We start from the raw sequence: 18,891 nt of genomic DNA, 5'->3' as shown, positions 1-18,891 counted from the left end.
TGGACACCACACACAAATGCCAAATAACAAAGTGCAGACATAACAAGCATTTGAACAAAGTTTGTGAAATGCTAAAAAGGCAGGGTACATAGATTTACAGCAGTGATATATCCAGAAACAAGGTCGTTTCTTCAAAGTCTGAATATACATGTTATTGCAGGTCATTTCGACATCCCACACCTTGTCTGCTTCAGTTACGACTTCCTTCAAACTATGTGCACAGGATTTACAAGAGTCGCAAAATCTTTGACCTAAGGAACGATCAGGTTCATCTTCCTCTTTACTATACAATGCAGTTGCTCTTGACTGAAATGGTCCTCGTGGGTTCATATTAAGTCTAGGACCCATACTTGCAAACGGAGCACGTGTACGTGGTTTACACTTGCGACACTTCAGAGACTTACCTTTCGGCATTTTACTAGTCTTTTTATGAATAGGTGGTCTGTAAGCACAAAAAACAGATTTTTTCTTACGTCCTTTTTTTGGGTCAGGTTTTTTATCTATACGTTGAATAAGAATATCATCTGGATCTACACATATGCCACATTTAGGTAGACGGTTCTCAGTTTTACGACATGTCGTTTGGGTACATACATTAGCATTACTTTTATGAGCGCTTTTTGGGGGGCATTTACATTTGTGTATAAATTCACGGGATACAATATTGCCTTTATCTTGGTGCATTGTGTCCGAAAAAGTTACTGCTCTATTAGGACGTGACGGGGACTCATGAGGGTGGTCGAGACTAAGATTTTGAACTACTTCTGCCCGCTTACATTTTTCACAAATTTCATTTCGTACTGGTTTCATTAACCAACCTCTTACGCTGTCGAAGTACAAAATGTATTTCCTATCAGGACAAGGTTGCCATGGTGTACGACTCTTTTTATGTACTGCCGTTATTTGGCATGGCGCTGATGAAGCTTGTGTGATGTTCGGGGATTCGATGCAACATTCTTCTTTGTTCATTAATAATCTGTGTATTTCACGTATTGAAGAAGCCATGCGTTGAGATGTTTTGGCAATCCACTCCATTACCTTGGTAAATGCACTCTTCTTTTTACAACATGTTTCGTCATCATCCAATTCTTTATCGTCTTCAAAAACGTAATTTGGCTTCAAAGGATAAACTAAAAGCCAACAAAATCCCACTGCTATAATGCATGGTGACCAAGCGATAATAGATAGAACTAATAGTAAGTACCGTAGAGTGGTTTGCAATACTTTAGGACATTTTATATTGCATAAGATTTGAAAGATAGTACAACAAATGTTAGATCTTCTAGCTGGTGTCCTATCATGGCATGATGTAATTTTCTTTATACACGTCATGCATTTTGATATGGGCTCCGTTAATACTGCTGCACTAGTACGCTTAGCAGTACTAGTGTGACCCTTACAATCCATAGTCACATACATAGCAGTGGACGGACGTGGGGACACTTCTCTATGTCTCGCTACACACTTATGAGGTTTCGGTCGGTGCTCATCAACATTGACTTTGCTGGTCTTAGGGAAACCGACAACATTGTAATGATCTGAAAGAGCCTCTCTTTGAAACCTCAAATCTTTAGATTTACGATTTGTTATGCTTAACGGATAAACTTGGTGAACAATGTGTGGCGTAGATTCTGTTCTCTTTTTTCTTCTTTTAGGTGTAGGGAAGAGTCCAGTATTTCTGGTTGTGTGGTAACATAAATATGTATCCCTGCGTGCTCTGGCAATACCAAATAGATCAGAAGAAGATCTGCGAAGGATATTATTTCTTTTGTAAGAATTTTTTGGCGGAATATTTATATCTGGATCAGGAGGACTCTTAGGTCTCTCAAAAGAATATAAAACTTTAATGTCATCCTGACTTTCAACACGTTTTCGTGGACCGATCTTCTTAGAAACATTATTTTTATAGCCCTGTTTGGGTTTACACTTCAGTCGCTTACCATACACATTATTTATTAGTGTTTTCTTTATATCATCCAAACTGATAGTTCTAATTGAGGCAAGACTCTTTAATAAATCCCCTGAAACTAATAAAAGGGTTTATTAAATTTAGTCACACGCTCATATTTATACACGCTCATATGTATATGACACTATTTTAAAACTATATTTAAGTAGGTATACAGGATGTTAGAGTATTTTTAAAATGTGTTTCATGGCAGTGTCGCCTAAACCAATGTAGAGATGGTCAGATTTGCCAGTAAAACCTGTGTAGTCGGATTATCTTCAATCATGTTAAAAATTTGCAAGTCTAGTTAATAATCTCCTATAGTATCTAGGCCTAGTAAGCTTTACTTAGTTAAATACAACATAGTAACAAAAAAATTAAAATTATTACCATTTTTACGTACTCTAAAAAGTTCAGTAATAGATGCAAGGCTCATCTTTTTAATTGGCGTAAAGGCTGTGTATTTGTTCTTTTTAATCACTTTTCTTTCCGTGTTAGTGGCATGATTGAGTTTGTTTCTATCTTTTTTTACTTTGCCTGTCTTCTGTGTTGATACAGTTCTGTGCAGTACTTTATAATCATTATTCCTTTTCAATTTCTTTTTAGCCTTTTCTATTAAACTACTCTTTTCGCTTAGGGCCTTATCAAAACTTACTACTCTCAGACGATGCACGTTCACATTCATTTTCGTTTTGCTGTGTTTGAGTATGTTATGATTGAACACAAGTAGGTATGCCAAATATAGCACGAGTTCATTATTTGTATATTTGTAAAAGCTTAAAATATGTTAAAAACATATAAAATAAATTAATACACCTCCTAAAATGTAAAGCAATGTAAAGCTATCAAAATTGACAAAACGTCATTAATTCTAAACCTCATGGTGGCGTTAATGACGTTTCCTACATTTAAATAGCATCCCTCCTTCTTAATAAAAATACTTCATGAAGTAAATTTTACTTAGGTATGTTTTGAATTTATTTTGTCTATGCTTATGCATAGGCAAGAATTATTTCGGTTGTGCTTTCGTCGCGGTGCCTACCAGATGAAAAAAACGCAATGTAGTTAATTAAACAGGTAAACTTTCTTTTCAGGAAGGTTAGGGTCGGACCCAACAACCTAATAGGAAACTCAATTCGAAGGTCTTACTATTTGTTGAACAGAAGAAAACATGAAAGCTAATTTCAACACATGTATTAATTAAGTAATTCTCGTGGGTAAGTTAATAGTTCAATCTGAACAACAGGCACAACAGAAGCATTTACATAATTCCAAGAAAAGTATGCACGGGGTCCAAATCAGAATACCAGCACAGAACAACAGGCAGTGACGTAAATTCTTCCACTGGTGTCGCGCGCCCAAGTAATGGGGATACAACCGCGGCCATCGGTGGTGGATCCACACCTGCGGGGTCTGCCTGAGCGTCATCAGGTAGCAGTCTCCACCCGGCCCATACCTGGTCCTCGCATCTTGCGCCTCACATCTGCACGCGTGCAGCATGTTTCCCAACCTTGTTCCATAACCATCTGCATACTTTCTTTTCGGAGCAGGCTGACAGCTACACGGGCCTCCAAATATTCTTCTCAAACAAGACGACTCCACGTTGGGCACCCGGCGCCGCACCCGTCTCAATCCCTGATTGCAGTGACATGGCTTGTTCACTAATTCAGTAATATACTGAATAGGGCACCCAGTTATCGTATCTATCAAACTTTTTTGCTTTTTCTTTTTTAACTTCCCCTTGCCGCGCTTCCAAATTCTAGAAGATATCGTACTTTTACTTAATCGTTTCTTTTTCAATCGGTCCTTTGAATCAAGTGCTGAAAGCAACTTTTTCCGGGCACGATTAAGCTTGTTAGCCGCCTTTTTATCTGCTTTTGCTTTGCGGTTGTCGCGTTTGTTATATTTTTTTATCTTATGTTGCAACACTCTTTCCTTTTTCAGCAGCTCCTTTTCCCTTTGATCCAGAGCCAACTGCTTCTTATTCAAGTACTTTTTTTGTTGACTTGTACTTCTTACTTGGGAGTTTTTTGAGCAGTTCCGACTGCGGGCTACGCAAGTAGAAGACCTTTTCCTTTTCATCTTCGTCATCGTCAAAGATATTGCCAAACACTTTACTTCAAGTAATTTTCAAGGAACTAATTAAAAATTTATCCTTCTCTTTTTTTACATTTTAAAAGGATTTTTATATTTTTTTGGCTTTTCTTAATTTATTCACTTTTATTCACATTTTTATTCAGAACATTTGAGATTGTTTTGGTGGTTTTGATCACAGATGAGACAGAGATTTTGATTAGTTTGTCATAGTCATTGTCAAAATCTTCTTGCACTATGATTAGGCAACGAAAAATACTTAATTCAGACTTTATACGTGGCCTCTGTGGCCAATGTGGATTACTGTCTGCAGCGAGTGCACTGTCCTATATTTATTTATTTATTTAATAGGACAACCAACAAGACATACACTGGAAGACAATCAATATTTACAACGTATTTAACTTAATCTAAGTGATTATATCAGAGAAGATGAATTTGCAGACCTTTGACTACAATCCTTAATCAATCCATCTATTGAAAAATGAAACAAAGAACTGCGTGGCATCATTTTCCTGCGAATAAGTCCGCAAAAAAGAACGATCGCTATTGATATTGCTAAAACTCTTGCTAACGGCATCCAAAGTACTAATCAAACTTTTTGCGAGCCATTGTCAAGTACGCCTACGTACTGCGAACTTACTTTGAGAATGGATTAAATTATACGTTAGATATGTGTATGAGGAGGTAGAACATTTGTGTAACAACCGTAACGCTGCTAGGGCTTAGGACCTCCTGGGAAAGGTCACGTCAATTGCGAGCAAACAAGGAGCAAAGAACTAATTAAGTAGACCTAGAATCAATTATCCACCTACAAATCATCAATAGGTAAGCACCACTATAATAGTGCAATTGCTAAAGATGCGCTCTATTTTAGCTGTGCGTTCGATTCATTAATCGATTATTAGATTCGATGATCATTCTTTAATCTTTGAAAAGCTCTAAAATATAAACCTAAATCAATACGCCTTAATCATCTGCTCTTTGTAAATTATACTAAATAATCTAAATTAAGATAGCAAAAGACCTTATAGTTTGGTTGGTACATGGAACAGGTACTCGTACATATTGGAAGCGAAGGTGAACAAAAACTGTAATCGCCTTCGAGCCAACAAGGCAAAACGAGAAACATGTCTGTTAATAAATACGCATCTGCCTCTCAGGCATCTTGTGGTGCTGCTTACGTTTTTTTCCATTAGCCAAAGATCTCATGATTAATTTAAGCAGTAAGCCACGTCATAAAGTTATAATAAAATCATAATTTGAATATTTCTGATGCGCCAAGTAAAGTTCACACAGTGACCTTAGTGTTGTAGTTTATTATAGGTACTTAGTTAAACTAACAAGTTGGTTCATAAAAGGTAATAATTTTCACATAAGTAGTAGTACCTCAGGCGGGTAATCATCGCCGTAATAGCCCTAATATCTATAGTGAAGTTGATGTCCATTTGCCTCTGGTACCTAAATGGGAGTGCCTTGTTCCTGCAGTGGAGACTGAATGACATGATGATTGTGATAATGATGAATCTCACATGACTGAGAAAGGAAGCTAGCAAAACTGCGTTATCGAACAAAATAAAAAAATAACAAAACGTGTTATTTGAATGGTCTGCAGCTCAAGAACTTCAAGAAGCCTTGTTCCGTTACTGATCAAGAGATTGCATGATTAATTTATTTTCCCTAAGCGGTCGTTGTAATTACAATTGGAAAACTTTCTGCATCTGTGTCATTGAATTGATTTCTGTAAGAGGTGAAGAAATCAACATCGAAATGTACCTATTTCCGCACGGAAAACGACTTTCTTGGATAAGGAAAAACGCACACAAATGAAAAATCGCGTCTTTAGGTGAGTAGGTAAATATGATGACTCAAAATAAAACCTAATTTGCAAAAGTTGTGAATCAAATTATAAGGTAAGTTACTACTAAGCCTCATTACGATTCGTTTCCCTACCCATGACATCCCATTGTCCCAGACCAGTGCAGTGCAGACCAGCAGTTATAAAAGTAAATGTCTCACCTTTGTCTCGAGGGATTTAGCTACTCTTCGGTCTAATAATGGCTTGAAGATTTACATACAAAGAGTAGTATACAACATAGATAAACTTACCTACCTGTAAATGGCTAAAACATAGGATAAACCTGGTTTTTGGAAGGGAAATAAAGACTTTCTGTGTCAAACCGAAATGCACGTGTGCAAAGCCGCGGACAAAAGCTAGTAGCCAAATAATACTGCAGTACGGTAGTGACACCTCCATTTATTTTTCGCTCGCGGTGCCGAGCCCGAGGTCACCGGCACGGATTCCCGCGGCGCGGGCGCAGGATGCCGCGATCCCGCGATCATGCCGCAACGGCAACGAACAATGTTACACATAACAGTGAATGTAATTGAGTAGATATCATCATTATCGCCAGCCTTTGTGGTTGTATTTGGAACTGTTATACCAAAAATTATATGAATAGATTTTTGATTTAGGTTAACAAAGTAGAGCTAACTGTAACGCAATTTAATGAAAGATCCCTGAATTGGAACATGATAAACATGAAATTAGTCTGCGTCCTAAAACTTGAACTTCGTGTAGTCTCGATATCGCAGAAAATGAATATGTTTTCCAAAAACTCAAACCCAGTAACACCCAGATACGAATTGAGGAAATATCGTTTCGTTAGAACCTCAGATCATAGAAACTATGATCTGAGGTTAGAACGAACCCGGGACCCGCTACGTTCGATAACACCGCCCCACTGAGCCATTCGGGTCAAGTAAGATAAGCCTTAAGATTTATCAGTCATTTCGACATGGCCGCATGGATGAAGACAGTGCCCATACTTTACCATGTCAAAGCGTAGGGCTTCGAGGCAGCTTCGATGCCGTGTCCACGTGATGCTGAATTTAGTGGACTTCCTGCATCGGTGAGGTCAGCGGCTCCCGCGCCGGGTGCGCAAGCGAGGCTCGCGAGGACCAGAGTACCGCACGCCTCCGCCGCCGGCGCACGCTCGCGCCACCCTCGCGCATATGACCAAAACAAAAGTGACACAACCACCGGACATTCAATTAAAACGAACGTGCAAACCCAACTCAGATCTCCGAGACGAGTTCAGGTATTTTTAGTCTTGTTCCAGAACTGGTTTGGTATAGTTTTACACCGCGAAAGTGTTTCTGTTGTCTAGTTGATAGTTGTGATACCGGAATCTCAAAGTTGCGGAATTTTAGCGTAAGATCATTGTTTGTTTTATCATTTATTTTAGTTGATAAGATATTTTAATAAGTGCGAATGGAAGTTTCTGATGAGAGGTAATAATTTTTAATTGAAACAAAACTAATGTAAGTAAACAAGATAACTTTTCCAATTTATATTCGAAACTGACACTTAACGAGATCAAAATGCTCTTCATTAAAGAAAGACTGCCCTATTATGCCTTATCTTTCGTATTGTTCATAACAATATTATTCACTACTTGCTTATACTAATGTTCTGGACAAAGGGTAACCAGATAAGCATGTTCTAATGCGTTGAACTACGCAGGTAGTACCTACCTAGATAATGTTTCCTACGTCTACGTAAATAAAGTGAAACTTACATAGCTCTGAGGTGGCTCTGATTTCCTGCATAGAATAAAAGTACAGAATATTAATAATAAACGCAGAATCAGGACTTCAAAAGTTCAGGAACGCAGATCTCAATATAAAGAATATCAAGGAACTCCTACTAGCGTTAACCTAATGTCAACATCGAAAGGCTTCTAGCAATGCCCTCAAACTGGCCTAGGTAATAAACAATAATAACTATACTCAACTAACTATCGTTCCAGGGCGTATTCGTGAAATGGCGCAGTACTCCGCGTGTTTATTCTTCGTGGCCGTGTTGGGTAAGTTGTTTGTTTTACAGCACGCTAATGTTGCTACCTGAACAATAACAATTGTCACATCATTTTGGTTTACACTTGAATATTACGTAAGTGTAAAAGCAAACCATGGAATAATTTTCACAGTTTAATCACTTATCACCCATATGTAAAACAATAAAGTCCTAAAATAAACATAAACCAGAGATTCCGTAAAATGTAACTACTTATATGCTCTTTTAACTCCTCCAAGACAATAAAATTATTGAAATCAACTGAATAAATCATCGTCAAAATAAAGAAACGAAAAAGGGTTCTTTTCCGCGAAATCTCTCTAAGTAAAGGAATTTACGAGGAAATATAATTTTTCAATCTGCGTTGGTGCAAAGGGATACAATACAGGATCATTAGCAAGTTAACTTAATCTTTGCAAAATTATAGCTCTCTTTAATTGTAATTTGCTATCAGACTAGTCGAGATTTTAATGATCATTGCTGGTCATTAGTGAGTTAAGTTCCTACTCTGCAACAAAATTAGCGAAATGAGGCTATGCTAACAATTAAATACATAAAAAATATTTCCTTTCCGCGTGATGTTTAGATTCTAGAATGATGGAAGAAGAATACGAATTGCGAAATGGTCAAATGTTTTCCTAAGAGTAGGCGCACACCGTTGATTTTTCGTCGGCCGATAGTTTAGTCGGGCAGTTGATCAGTATGGGCATGTATGGGAGTGCGCACACTACGCCGATTCAATTTGGCCGATTCTTCATACAATTTAAAATCGGGCACAACTATCGGCCAACTAAAAATCAACGGTGTGCGCCTACTCTAAAGCTTGTTAGTGAACATGACAAAATCACGGTTTTCACGGTAATGCATTCCACTAAAGGTATAATGATGAGCAGACTACAGCTTATGACGACTGATTCCAGAGGAAGTCAGAAAAAGGAGACGGAACGAAATTTTCGCGAATTCTGAAAAAGGTTTTTTTTGTCCATGCGCTCATGCTCATACCTGCACTGAAGCACTGCTATCTGCTACAGTAGCACATCTTAAAATGTTTTTGATAAGGAAATGATAAGTGATAAAATTTACTCCGAAGTAGTTAATATTTACGAGTTAAATGAACGACGAGTAGTCATTTACATTGATGATTCACTTTGCTAACATAGTACCTATCTAATTTTCCGGACGTGTGTAGTACCGAATAGTAAGACTCATGACAACTTATGTTAATTATGCCTTTTATGTGATCTCAGCTACAAAACAACCAGTCTGTAGTAAGTGGCGTAGAGTAATTTGCGGTGATTCATCCGCCGTTTGGCCGTGAATGAATGAGGTTCGAACTTACTCACTTTACCTCAACGCGACCTTTCCATTTGGCTGCCTTCTCCAGGAATTCAGACAATGAGGCTTTCTTTGGTATGATTAAGGTAACTGTCAAATCTTGCGCGCATTCATAAAATTCCTTGAGTAAAAGTGAGCCCGTTGATCGCGACAGCTAAGTTAAACCGTTCCGCAAATGTTATGGTTAAGGTAAGGCATTATGTGAACTATGCTCTGTAGATCTATCTAGATTCTAGCTTATCCAAGCTGCAGCTATGCCTAAGTTACGGGTCCATATCGTGACTCGTGACCTAACACTTAAACCGCTACAATGTAACTTGCGTTTACTTAATCTACTTCGTTTGCTTGAGAGCAGCAGTTTCAAAGTACAGTCGCCAACAGATCGGACTACATAATATTGGTTGCAAAATCGCATCTATGGAGATCCACATACGATGTCAGTACCTATTTTCAACTCGTTTTGCCGTTGGTCGTCCCTACAGTCGGGGTCGCGAGAAACGTGTTTTTCTTTACATGGCTAGATGCTTCCGTGATCAATCTCAAGCCATAAGCTTAATACAATTATACAATACACCCGTATATCTTACAAGAGGCCATTACTGATAGCTTACAATAACGGAAACATGTCTTTGAAGTCAATTACCTCCTATCGCTCTCAGACTAGGTGGCATCAATTGACTGAATAAATTGTATTGCGGATGTGGATTTCCAATTTATGCTGATGGTATAAGAATTGTGATAAATATATTGATAATATTTTCCTTCTAAGATTTTACCTATAAGCAGACAAAAAGTGGTGATCGCCCAAGGTTCACTATGATCTATTAGTCAGAAGAATTTAATTATTCATTCGTTTCGCACGTTAGCATTGTAATTATTTATGTAACCAAACATTACACATCTTATTATCTTAGCAAAGATTTGTTTACATTCAAAATATTTTCTTACGTAGAATATTATAGTTTAAAAAATGTTGGCCGTGTCGTCGCGCCTATAGTTGGAGGTTGGAGATAACCGTTCACTTAACCAATTTAGCTATTTGGGACATTAGTTAATGGACAATCCAATATACACAGGCTATCGTAGGTACACCTCTACATGACAATATGATCGCCTCCAGTTTCCTCTCCTCGGTGATGGCCAGCGGGCCGGGGGCGTGGGGGCGCCCCCGCCTGCATTGCACAGGTCACCACCACCGTCGGACGGGAACAGCTGTGTGCTTCCAGCTGTTCCTGTCGCCCCCCGTCCTGGGGGGCTTGTAGGGCCCGCCATGTAGGCGGGCAATCGCCGGGAGGGGCTGTGGTAGAGAAGGCTTTGTCCGGAAACCCACAGTCTCCTCCCACTTATGGCGAGTGACGGAGCACCGGGGTCTTTTTAGTGGGTATGCCTCGTCCTTCTGACGTGGTGAGCCCCACATAACCTACCCTGTCCCCGCAGGGTAGGTATGCGATTCAACGCATTTTTTCCCCGTAAAAAAAAAAAAAAAAAAAAAAGGTACACCTCTACATGGGTTTTTTACCTTCTTGCGTAAGAAATTTCTTTGTAATAAGAGTTTAAGTATAACGTAATCTCTATCGAAAAAATCTATCGAAAGTTTTAATTGCGCTGCGCTTTAGTACATTCAAACCATTTTACTCTATCAAAAGCGATAAAAGTTTTTTATACCTTTAGGCACAATATTATCTAATAATTTATCCAAAAATCTTGCCTACAATAGAATATTTAAAACGCCTTCTAATAGCCGTGTGAAAATGCGATTATAATCAGTCAGAGGTCAAGATTCATTCAACACCCAAGTAGGCTTACGAATAAAATACCAAAATGTTTTTAAGAAACGTAGAAAAAATAAACGGCGGATAAACAAATAGGAAAAGAAAGGTCCTAGAAAGTCAACTTATGGTAGTACATACCTACTTATTAAACTATCGGAAATAATTATAAGTTACAAGTTCGATTACATAGCCTCTACCTCAATAAAAAGCTGCTATGAATAAGTTTACATTAGTTTCACGTTAACTACTTTCACTTCGATTTCTATCAGACTGTAACATGCAAATCTACCGAAGCTCAATGAATCATACGTCGCCATTCCCAAAACTAGTTTTGAACCGTGACATGGTCTCGGAATCATTTGAAGCAATGTTGCGACCAGGGATGTTATGGATATCCGTAACGGTACAGAAACTTTCGGATATCCGAAATAAAAAAATATCCGTAACCGTAACCATAACCGATTCAAAAGTTTCGGATAGTTTCGGATATAGGCAGTCAAGCATTAAAGTAATATTTACGTACCTACTCGTATATTATAACTCAATGGAGTCAAGCAAGTCCCTACGCTGATTTAATTATTGCATTTTGAAGTACCTACCTACATGAGTTTTTTCCCATAAGATAAAAGCTTTTCTGTGAGACCAAAAGGAGACAGATGCCAAAGAAATCTCTTCTGTACCCATTCTATTCGCAAGGCGTGAACTATGTTGGGCAACTATTGCAATTTTCATTCTACAGCACAGTCCATAGATAACAGAGAATATTAAAAAAAATATCCGTAACCGTAACCGGTATAATATTATTCCAATATCCGTAACCGTATCCATAATCGAAACTACATATCCATAACATCCCTAGTTGCGACGAACGACGATAATAAATTACTTCTAAATGATACTTGCGGACTTTGTTGGTTTGCCCTCTCTGACCTCCGCTGATAGTTCTCAGGAAATTATCTCCGTTCATCTTTACTTTAAGTGTAGAACCTAAATAGGAAATTCCCTGCAGCATGCACAAGCATGGTGTTACAAAGGTGTATCCGGCTTGGTGGAGATCTTATCTTTGAATTAGGTTCAGTAACTACGCCATGTACGAGTATACCGCTCATCTTCCTGAAAAGACCACAAAGGTCAAAACATACATACATAGATACATACCTACTTGTTCATGGCAAAAAATGAATCATTGCCCAAAAAGTTTCAAACTTGCCCAAAACCCGGAATCGTACCCTGAAATTATGATGCACCGAGTCATCGAGGCCGACGAAATGAAATATTTACAGACGTTCGGATACTAAAAGCCTTACAACTTTAAAACCGGCTTTTCACCGTTAAGCCCACGTTAGCAAAGTTGCGAGTGACCCACTAATCGCGCTGGCCTGTATCAAGAATGTTTGCACTGCGATAAGTTTGGGTTAACTGCAGTTCAAATTCGATATGCTAACACTTAACACACACCCAAACCTAGCTGACCGATAACGGAACTATTTTTCACACACAAATCTAATATTTATCATATTTAACTTAATTTCTATGACAACTTAATGCACCACCTAACTTTGACGATAACTGTATGGAGTTTGACAGATTTTTGACGTTTGTTAAAGTTAAAGTAAGATAGTGCAACCCAGCCTATAAAGATGCCTTTGCTCTACTTGTGTTAGTTTTGTAGATAGTATCTTACTTTACTAGAAGAGATTAATTTCATGATAAAATCTTATATCGCAAGTTACCGTTTACCCGTGGTCCCCCCAACATGTCCCCCTGGTGGGTCCACGGGTAATTTTTTTTACCCGTTGTCCCACCGTTCTGAACAGTTTTTGCCAGTGGGTCTACGGGTAATTTATTTTAACCATAGTCCCACCGCACAGTGGTAAACGTTGCATGTCACCTCATATTCTTGGAAAAAAATCGATAAAATAAAATAGAAAGTCTATTCTTTTTTACATCAATTTTAATTAAAAAATAATTGGAAATAAAATAAAATAAAATAAATTTTCTTCTTGGAATAAAATTGAAAGTAAAGGATGATGGGCACAAATGTATGGAAAGTGGTACCCGCTCCACAGATGTAGGAAAATGTCTGCTATGGGGCCAGTTCTAATTAATAATTATAGATTTTTTTATAATTATACCTAGGTGACATGCAACGTTTACCACTGTGCGGTGGGACTATGGTTAAAATAAATTACCCGTAGACCCACTGGCAAAAATTGTTCAGAACGGTGGGACAACGGGTAAAAAAAATTACCCGTGGACCCACCAGGGGGACATGTTGGGGGGACCACGGGTAAACGCCGGTCTACAATTTGTGCCGTTCATACTTTCCAGAGCCTACCAACTAGAAGATTGCACTTACTTATGCAAAATCATTTTAAAACACATATATTCCAATTCATTCGACAATCACCTACAATCGACACCTTGCGAATGCAAAGAAGCTTTTTATAATAATTAATTCTTTGATCATATGCGACGCATACATGATTATGCAAATGGGACGTAATATAATCATCATCTTAGGTATTAAGCTACGTAATCAGAAGTCCCTTACCAACCTATCTGCATCTGAGTTGAGTGATAAAAGAAATTATTGTTTTTTTACAGCAGCAGCATTTCTCTACATATTAATTAATGAGACATATAAACCGACAAGCATGCTCGTAAACCCAATAGAGTTGGTTGGTACTTAGAACCTCATTAACATATGAACGCTATTGATAAATGACAATACACGGTGACGATGATGATTCAGATATAGGTAAAATTTTATGAGTAATCTGCGACTGTAGTAATCATCACGATTACTACAACCAAAAGCATGTCAGAGATGATAATCAGTTCGCAATAAATGTTTAAAATGAATCTACTACTGATAGTCAGTAAAGATATCTAAACATTTCATTCAGTACATCACACAAAACATGAAAAGAAAGAAACACACAAAAGAGCACAATTTAGGTAGTCTTATCCCTGTCATGATGAATGAAACTGGTGTTGATTTAAAACTCCCAGAACTAAAACGGCCACTTTTCCAGGTGTCAAGTTAAGTTACGGCGAGACGTCAGTCAGTCCGAAGGTAGACGAGAGCACACTTCCCAGCCTAGGCAAAGAGCTGGAGGACAACAGTCGGTACAAGACACTGAACGCCAACGCGACGCTGCTGAAACTGCTGGTAGACGACAAAGATGGCGTCAGCAGGTAGGTGAAGACATGTTCATCATCATAATCAACATTTCAGCCATAGGACGTCTACTGCCGAACATAGGTCTGCCCCAATGATTTCCACAATGGCCGGTTGGTGGCGGCCTGCATCCAAGGTTGGTGAATACATGATCATCTAGCAAATAATGACTTGTGATGGGCAAGGGCAATGCTTGTAAGGATAGCACGAGGCATGGGAAAACTCACGCCACTGTTGTCGCAACGCAAAAAGTTTACTGGCGTTTCTCGCAGTGTGGTGAGATAGCATTTTCTTTGAAGTTGGTTAAAATCATCATAAAACAAAATTAAATGCTTTAACAGTAATCTCAATATAATTTATGTACAATATTATTAATTCATGATAACAGCTCTGCAGATTGTCTCCATAAATATGGCAGTAAGTTAGGTTTATCACAACTTTATGACGCCGCAACGACAATTTAGCAACAGCAAAGCCGGCTCAATGAACTGCACTTTCGAAATTACTTGCGTGGATTTTATTGGATCTATCTAGTTTATTGTGATATGGTCGCAAGAAAAGCAGTTTTCTTGCGATTAAATGAAATGGCTGACCTAGATCCGGTAAGACAATAGCTAATTGAAATTGATAGATTTACCTGACGTTAAGAATAACTTTATTCGGGTAGAACTACTCATAAACGAGTATAATAGATATACTGCATGTTCCACGCAAAAAAAATCAAATTTGTGGCGATTTTCCAAGGCAAAACTTTTGCATAAGTGTATTGTCAGCAAAATATAGTTTCGCGTCACATGTCTCATTTTGGGATACCTAGTCCTATTCAGTATTTCAGTATCTAACTTTAAAAACATGTTATCATAATGTTCTAATTATGTTCTTTGATCTGATTGTTCAAAGGTCCGAGGTTTTCGACATGCTGCATTCGCGCGACGACAACCAGGAGCATATAGACTTGCCATCGTTCCCCGAGGATTCGGAGGATGAGCGGGTCGTCTTGCCCGGGGTGCCTGACTCACAGGCGGAGTTCTTACAAGGTAAATGATTAAATACTGGCTTCTGATCGCGGCTCCATTGACGTAAATTTTGGTCAGTCAAGTCTCGATCGCGGTTCACATGATCGAAAGTACAAATTCATTCCTTACTTGAGAAAATTATTGCTTGCATTGGTACCCTATTCTCACGCTTGGCTAGGTAACTTACGTCAACTTCCTTCAAGCTTTCAACATACCGATTAATCACATTGAACTACTCGGAGGAAGCACGGAACAGTTTAAAATAAAGGAATCTATTAAGCAGTTCAATAAACGCTGGCGCAGGACCCTATAAGGCGCCGCGCTTGCAGTTAATAAATCGAATGGAGTTCGCATGGTCACTATATTATTATCGTCATACCTATCGTTGAATAGAGAGCTGATATACGCGGTTAAAGAGAAACTTTCATACTCTTTTTACAACAAAGGCGGATAAAGTAGGCAGGTTTGAGGCAGATACGTGTAAATCAAAAATTCACCGCTTCACGCGTGAAAGTCCGTGTCCAATCGAATAAGGCTCCAAAGTGTTACGTGCATGCAAATCCTTACTTGGAACTTGAGGCTTGAAAGTACGTAAACATCGGTGATATTTTCGGAAATTGTACGCGTGTAGATTAAAGATAGAGCGGTGATAACGATCATTGCTTTTGGCGATTGAAGAAGATTGACCAATGTTCGGGCTCAGCCCTTGGAAGTAGATGGGCCAGGGTGGGACTAGTAGATAAATCACAGCGATATGCAGGGCACTGCAGTCTTGACAGTGCAAAGGCTGTGGAAAGTCAACTGATAGACTTTCCGCAAAAATAGGAATATTTTCTATCGTTCGCATCTGAAATGTTGTACAAACCAATTAGTACTGTTCGTTTCAACCAACCAAACAAAACAAAAGACGACCGCGGTTGATTCTTCCACGACGCTTCAAGGACTTCCAAATCGTTCGGTCCTCAGCTGCTCGCGTCCAGCGCATTTATTAATTCCGATGTAATATTAAAATGTTTTAAAAACCTATTGATGTCAATTCTAGTGAATGGCGAGGTGCGCAAGGACTCAGAGCGAGTGCGCTACTCGGGCATGCGTGGCGAGCCCGTGGGCCTGGCTGCGGGCATCATGGTGGCCATAACTTGCAGCATCGTCTGCGTCGCCTACACCGGCCTCATCGTCTGGAGGAGGATATACTTGTAAGGATCAGTATTGAAATCTTTTTTTAAATTAAGAATAATATCAGTCCCGTTAACCACCTTGTACCACAAAATTCTATTTTGCGCTTGTACTGAGCTAAAGTACGGCCAACTAGCAGCGATACAAAAGGTCGATACGACTGTCGAGTTGACAATATATTCTGTCTCTTCCCATCTTGTGTATTTGTCGTAATGTCTCGTTCTCCCGCCAAAATATGTCAAAGTCAGACGGGTTCACCCACAGATATGGATTAGAGGGTTCACCCATGACAATTGGGTTTGTTTACATTTGGTATCGCTTCTCGTTGGCCGTACTTTAAATATTCTTGTGTTACGAGTGGGTTCACCACAATATTCCAGCGGATAATCGAGTTCAAACCCGCGTTCCTCAGATCTCGATTCGGCCAGTCCGATACCGACACCGTTGGGCTATTGTCGCTTCGAGCAATACGAGACTTTATCCATTTCAGAGATCTAGACAAAGTGAAAGCTTTGATTCTGAAATCGCTTCGTTCCGTGAAGCAGTCGCGAAATTGAAACAGTCACGAGTGTTATTTTGAAAAGTCAGAGACAAGCGAAGTTGATAGAAAAAAGCCAGAGCAAAGCAATTTCGGAAGTAAAACCGTCACAAATGTTATGTACTTTTTCTTGGGGGTTAATCTGTGCACTTTCCTCTTCTTCTAATATGGTCTGGTTCTGGTCTAGAACTGGTAACACTTGAACATTTTGATTTATGTAAAAAACTTAATCGGATTACGAATCCTGCAAGTAAATCAATACTTTCAGGGCAACTCTCTCAAATTGTAATAAAACATAAAACTAATCCGTAAAGTAATCCGAGACGAAGGACCATAAAAGTTGTATTTCGAACGTATAGGGAGGTGTGCACGTCAAAATAAAGTCTTGTTTGTGGCTTCCCTGTTGTGTGGCGGTAACTTGATACGAGTTCCGAGCCTGCGTAGGCGCACGCGGCGGAAACCGCTTCCGAACAAAACGCCACTTCGAGGGCGAGGAACAAAGGGTCGAATATTTATAGCCACGTTTTATGTACATTATTATATACCACAGAAATTCAATATTTGGTTTCACATTAACTTCTTGCCCACGCCGCGTCCGCCGCGTCATGGTGAAAATGTTGGAATATGAGCATGGGGTTTCAAAATCATGAGGGTCCGAAATGAATATGAGTAATATTTACTTTTTTTTTTTCAGGCAAAGAAATGGCTTGAAACACGAATTGTTAAGAAATGAAGAAAACATTGCAGAAACACGAATAGAGGTAAGAAATTAGTTTATTTTTATTTCGTAAAAGTAAAGCAGCAAAGCACAGCTTATTTAGTATCACATGGATTGAAATAAATAAAACATGGATTGTTGATTGACCTTGTTGTATTAATTGATAAAGTTATTTTTTTTTCTTTTCAGTTGTAAAAGTAATCAGGGATTGGTACCTGCTCTTCTGTCTACTGTTCTCTCTTAGCTTTTCCTGCTCTGAACTACAAGCTCGTGACACTTGGTACCAATATCTTGCTATGGAATCAAAGACTGAGTTGCATTAGATTCTAGTTTGTCTATGACTTCGCCGCAGATCTTGCACAGCTGTGTTTCAAGTATTTATATTGGATTTTATACATTTAGCGTAAAACACGTAATTTTATTTTCGTATTTTCTTTTCTTATGTGACGTAATTTTAGATTTTTAGTATTATAAGACGAAAGGTTATATGGTCTCATCAAGTTTTATTAAGACAGGCACTAATAGGCCATTATTAAGTATTTTGAGTAAATATCAAGAAATGGGTAGTAAATAATATACTCATTTGTGCCATAATAATCTTCAATACCCATAAAGTATTCAGTCTCAAAAAGTTTACAATTTTATCAAAATTTATTCTGGATTGGTGAATAAATATTATTTATTTACTATTAAAGTCAATATTTGTCTGTGATTTGATATATTGTAAGCAATGAATTGGAAATATAAAATTTGAAAGAAACAATATGATTTTTATTTAATTTCCTTTTAGTTCTGTAAAATGCTATTGTCTTAGATTAATAAAACCTAGATAGATAGTCAGTGCACGAAAGGTGAGGCAGATTTTAGTAAGCCAGAATGGCTTACTCGTAAACGTCACATGAACTGTCAAAGTGAAAAATTGGTAAACACGTCCGACGACTTTTAATTAATTAAGACGGTTTGTGCTGTGAAAGGGTGTCTAAATACATCAGAAAAACTAAAGAAAGTGACCAGTGTTACATTTCATAAGTAAGTACTACGATTTGACGCGTATTTTGCTTGAATTTGGCTTTCAAAAATTAAATACGGGAATGATACCAGTAACAAGAAAATTTATTTCCCAATTGTTCGCCGTACAAATACACTTCCTTTTTTATGAAATCGAGACTATTCAGTCGATTTATCTTATTGTAATTAGGTAGGTACTTTGAATTCAATAAATAAGTAAGTACATGATGCGTTTTGTTTTTG

General features: G+C 38.3%; 2 protein-coding genes across 3 annotated transcripts in view; one reads left to right on the top strand and one right to left on the bottom strand.

Moving 5' to 3' along the window:
- LOC135073785 (STAM-binding protein-like A) overlaps positions 1–6,951 on the bottom strand; it is a 28,038-nt gene extending 21,087 nt beyond the window's left edge. The window contains exon 1 of the mRNA XM_063967963.1: positions 6,877–6,951. The gene's annotated coding sequence lies outside the window, so the exon portion shown is untranslated. The remainder of the gene's footprint in view (positions 1–6,876) is intronic.
- Positions 6,952–7,018: 67 nt separating this feature from the next.
- On the top strand, positions 7,019–18,403 carry LOC135073788 (uncharacterized). 2 transcript variants are annotated; one of them, XM_063967967.1, is made up of 7 exons: positions 7,019–7,143; positions 7,855–7,911; positions 14,047–14,209; positions 15,093–15,229; positions 16,251–16,404; positions 17,617–17,683; positions 17,830–18,403. In XM_063967967.1, exons 2-7 carry the CDS (start codon positions 7,869–7,871, stop codon positions 17,833–17,835), a joined length of 570 nt encoding a protein of 189 aa, XP_063824037.1. In that variant the 5' UTR covers positions 7,019–7,143; positions 7,855–7,868; the 3' UTR covers positions 17,836–18,403. The 2 variants fall into 2 exon arrangements, with proteins under 2 accessions (XP_063824037.1, XP_063824035.1); XM_063967965.1 differs by having other exon boundaries at positions 7,019–7,256.
- Positions 18,404–18,891: the final 488 nt, after the last annotated feature.

Source organism: Ostrinia nubilalis, chromosome 8 (genome assembly GCF_963855985.1).
Source record: "Ostrinia nubilalis chromosome 8, ilOstNubi1.1, whole genome shotgun sequence".
NCBI classification, from domain to species: domain Eukaryota; kingdom Metazoa; phylum Arthropoda; class Insecta; order Lepidoptera; family Crambidae; genus Ostrinia; species Ostrinia nubilalis.
This window is presented reverse-complemented; position numbering and strand designations above follow the sequence as displayed.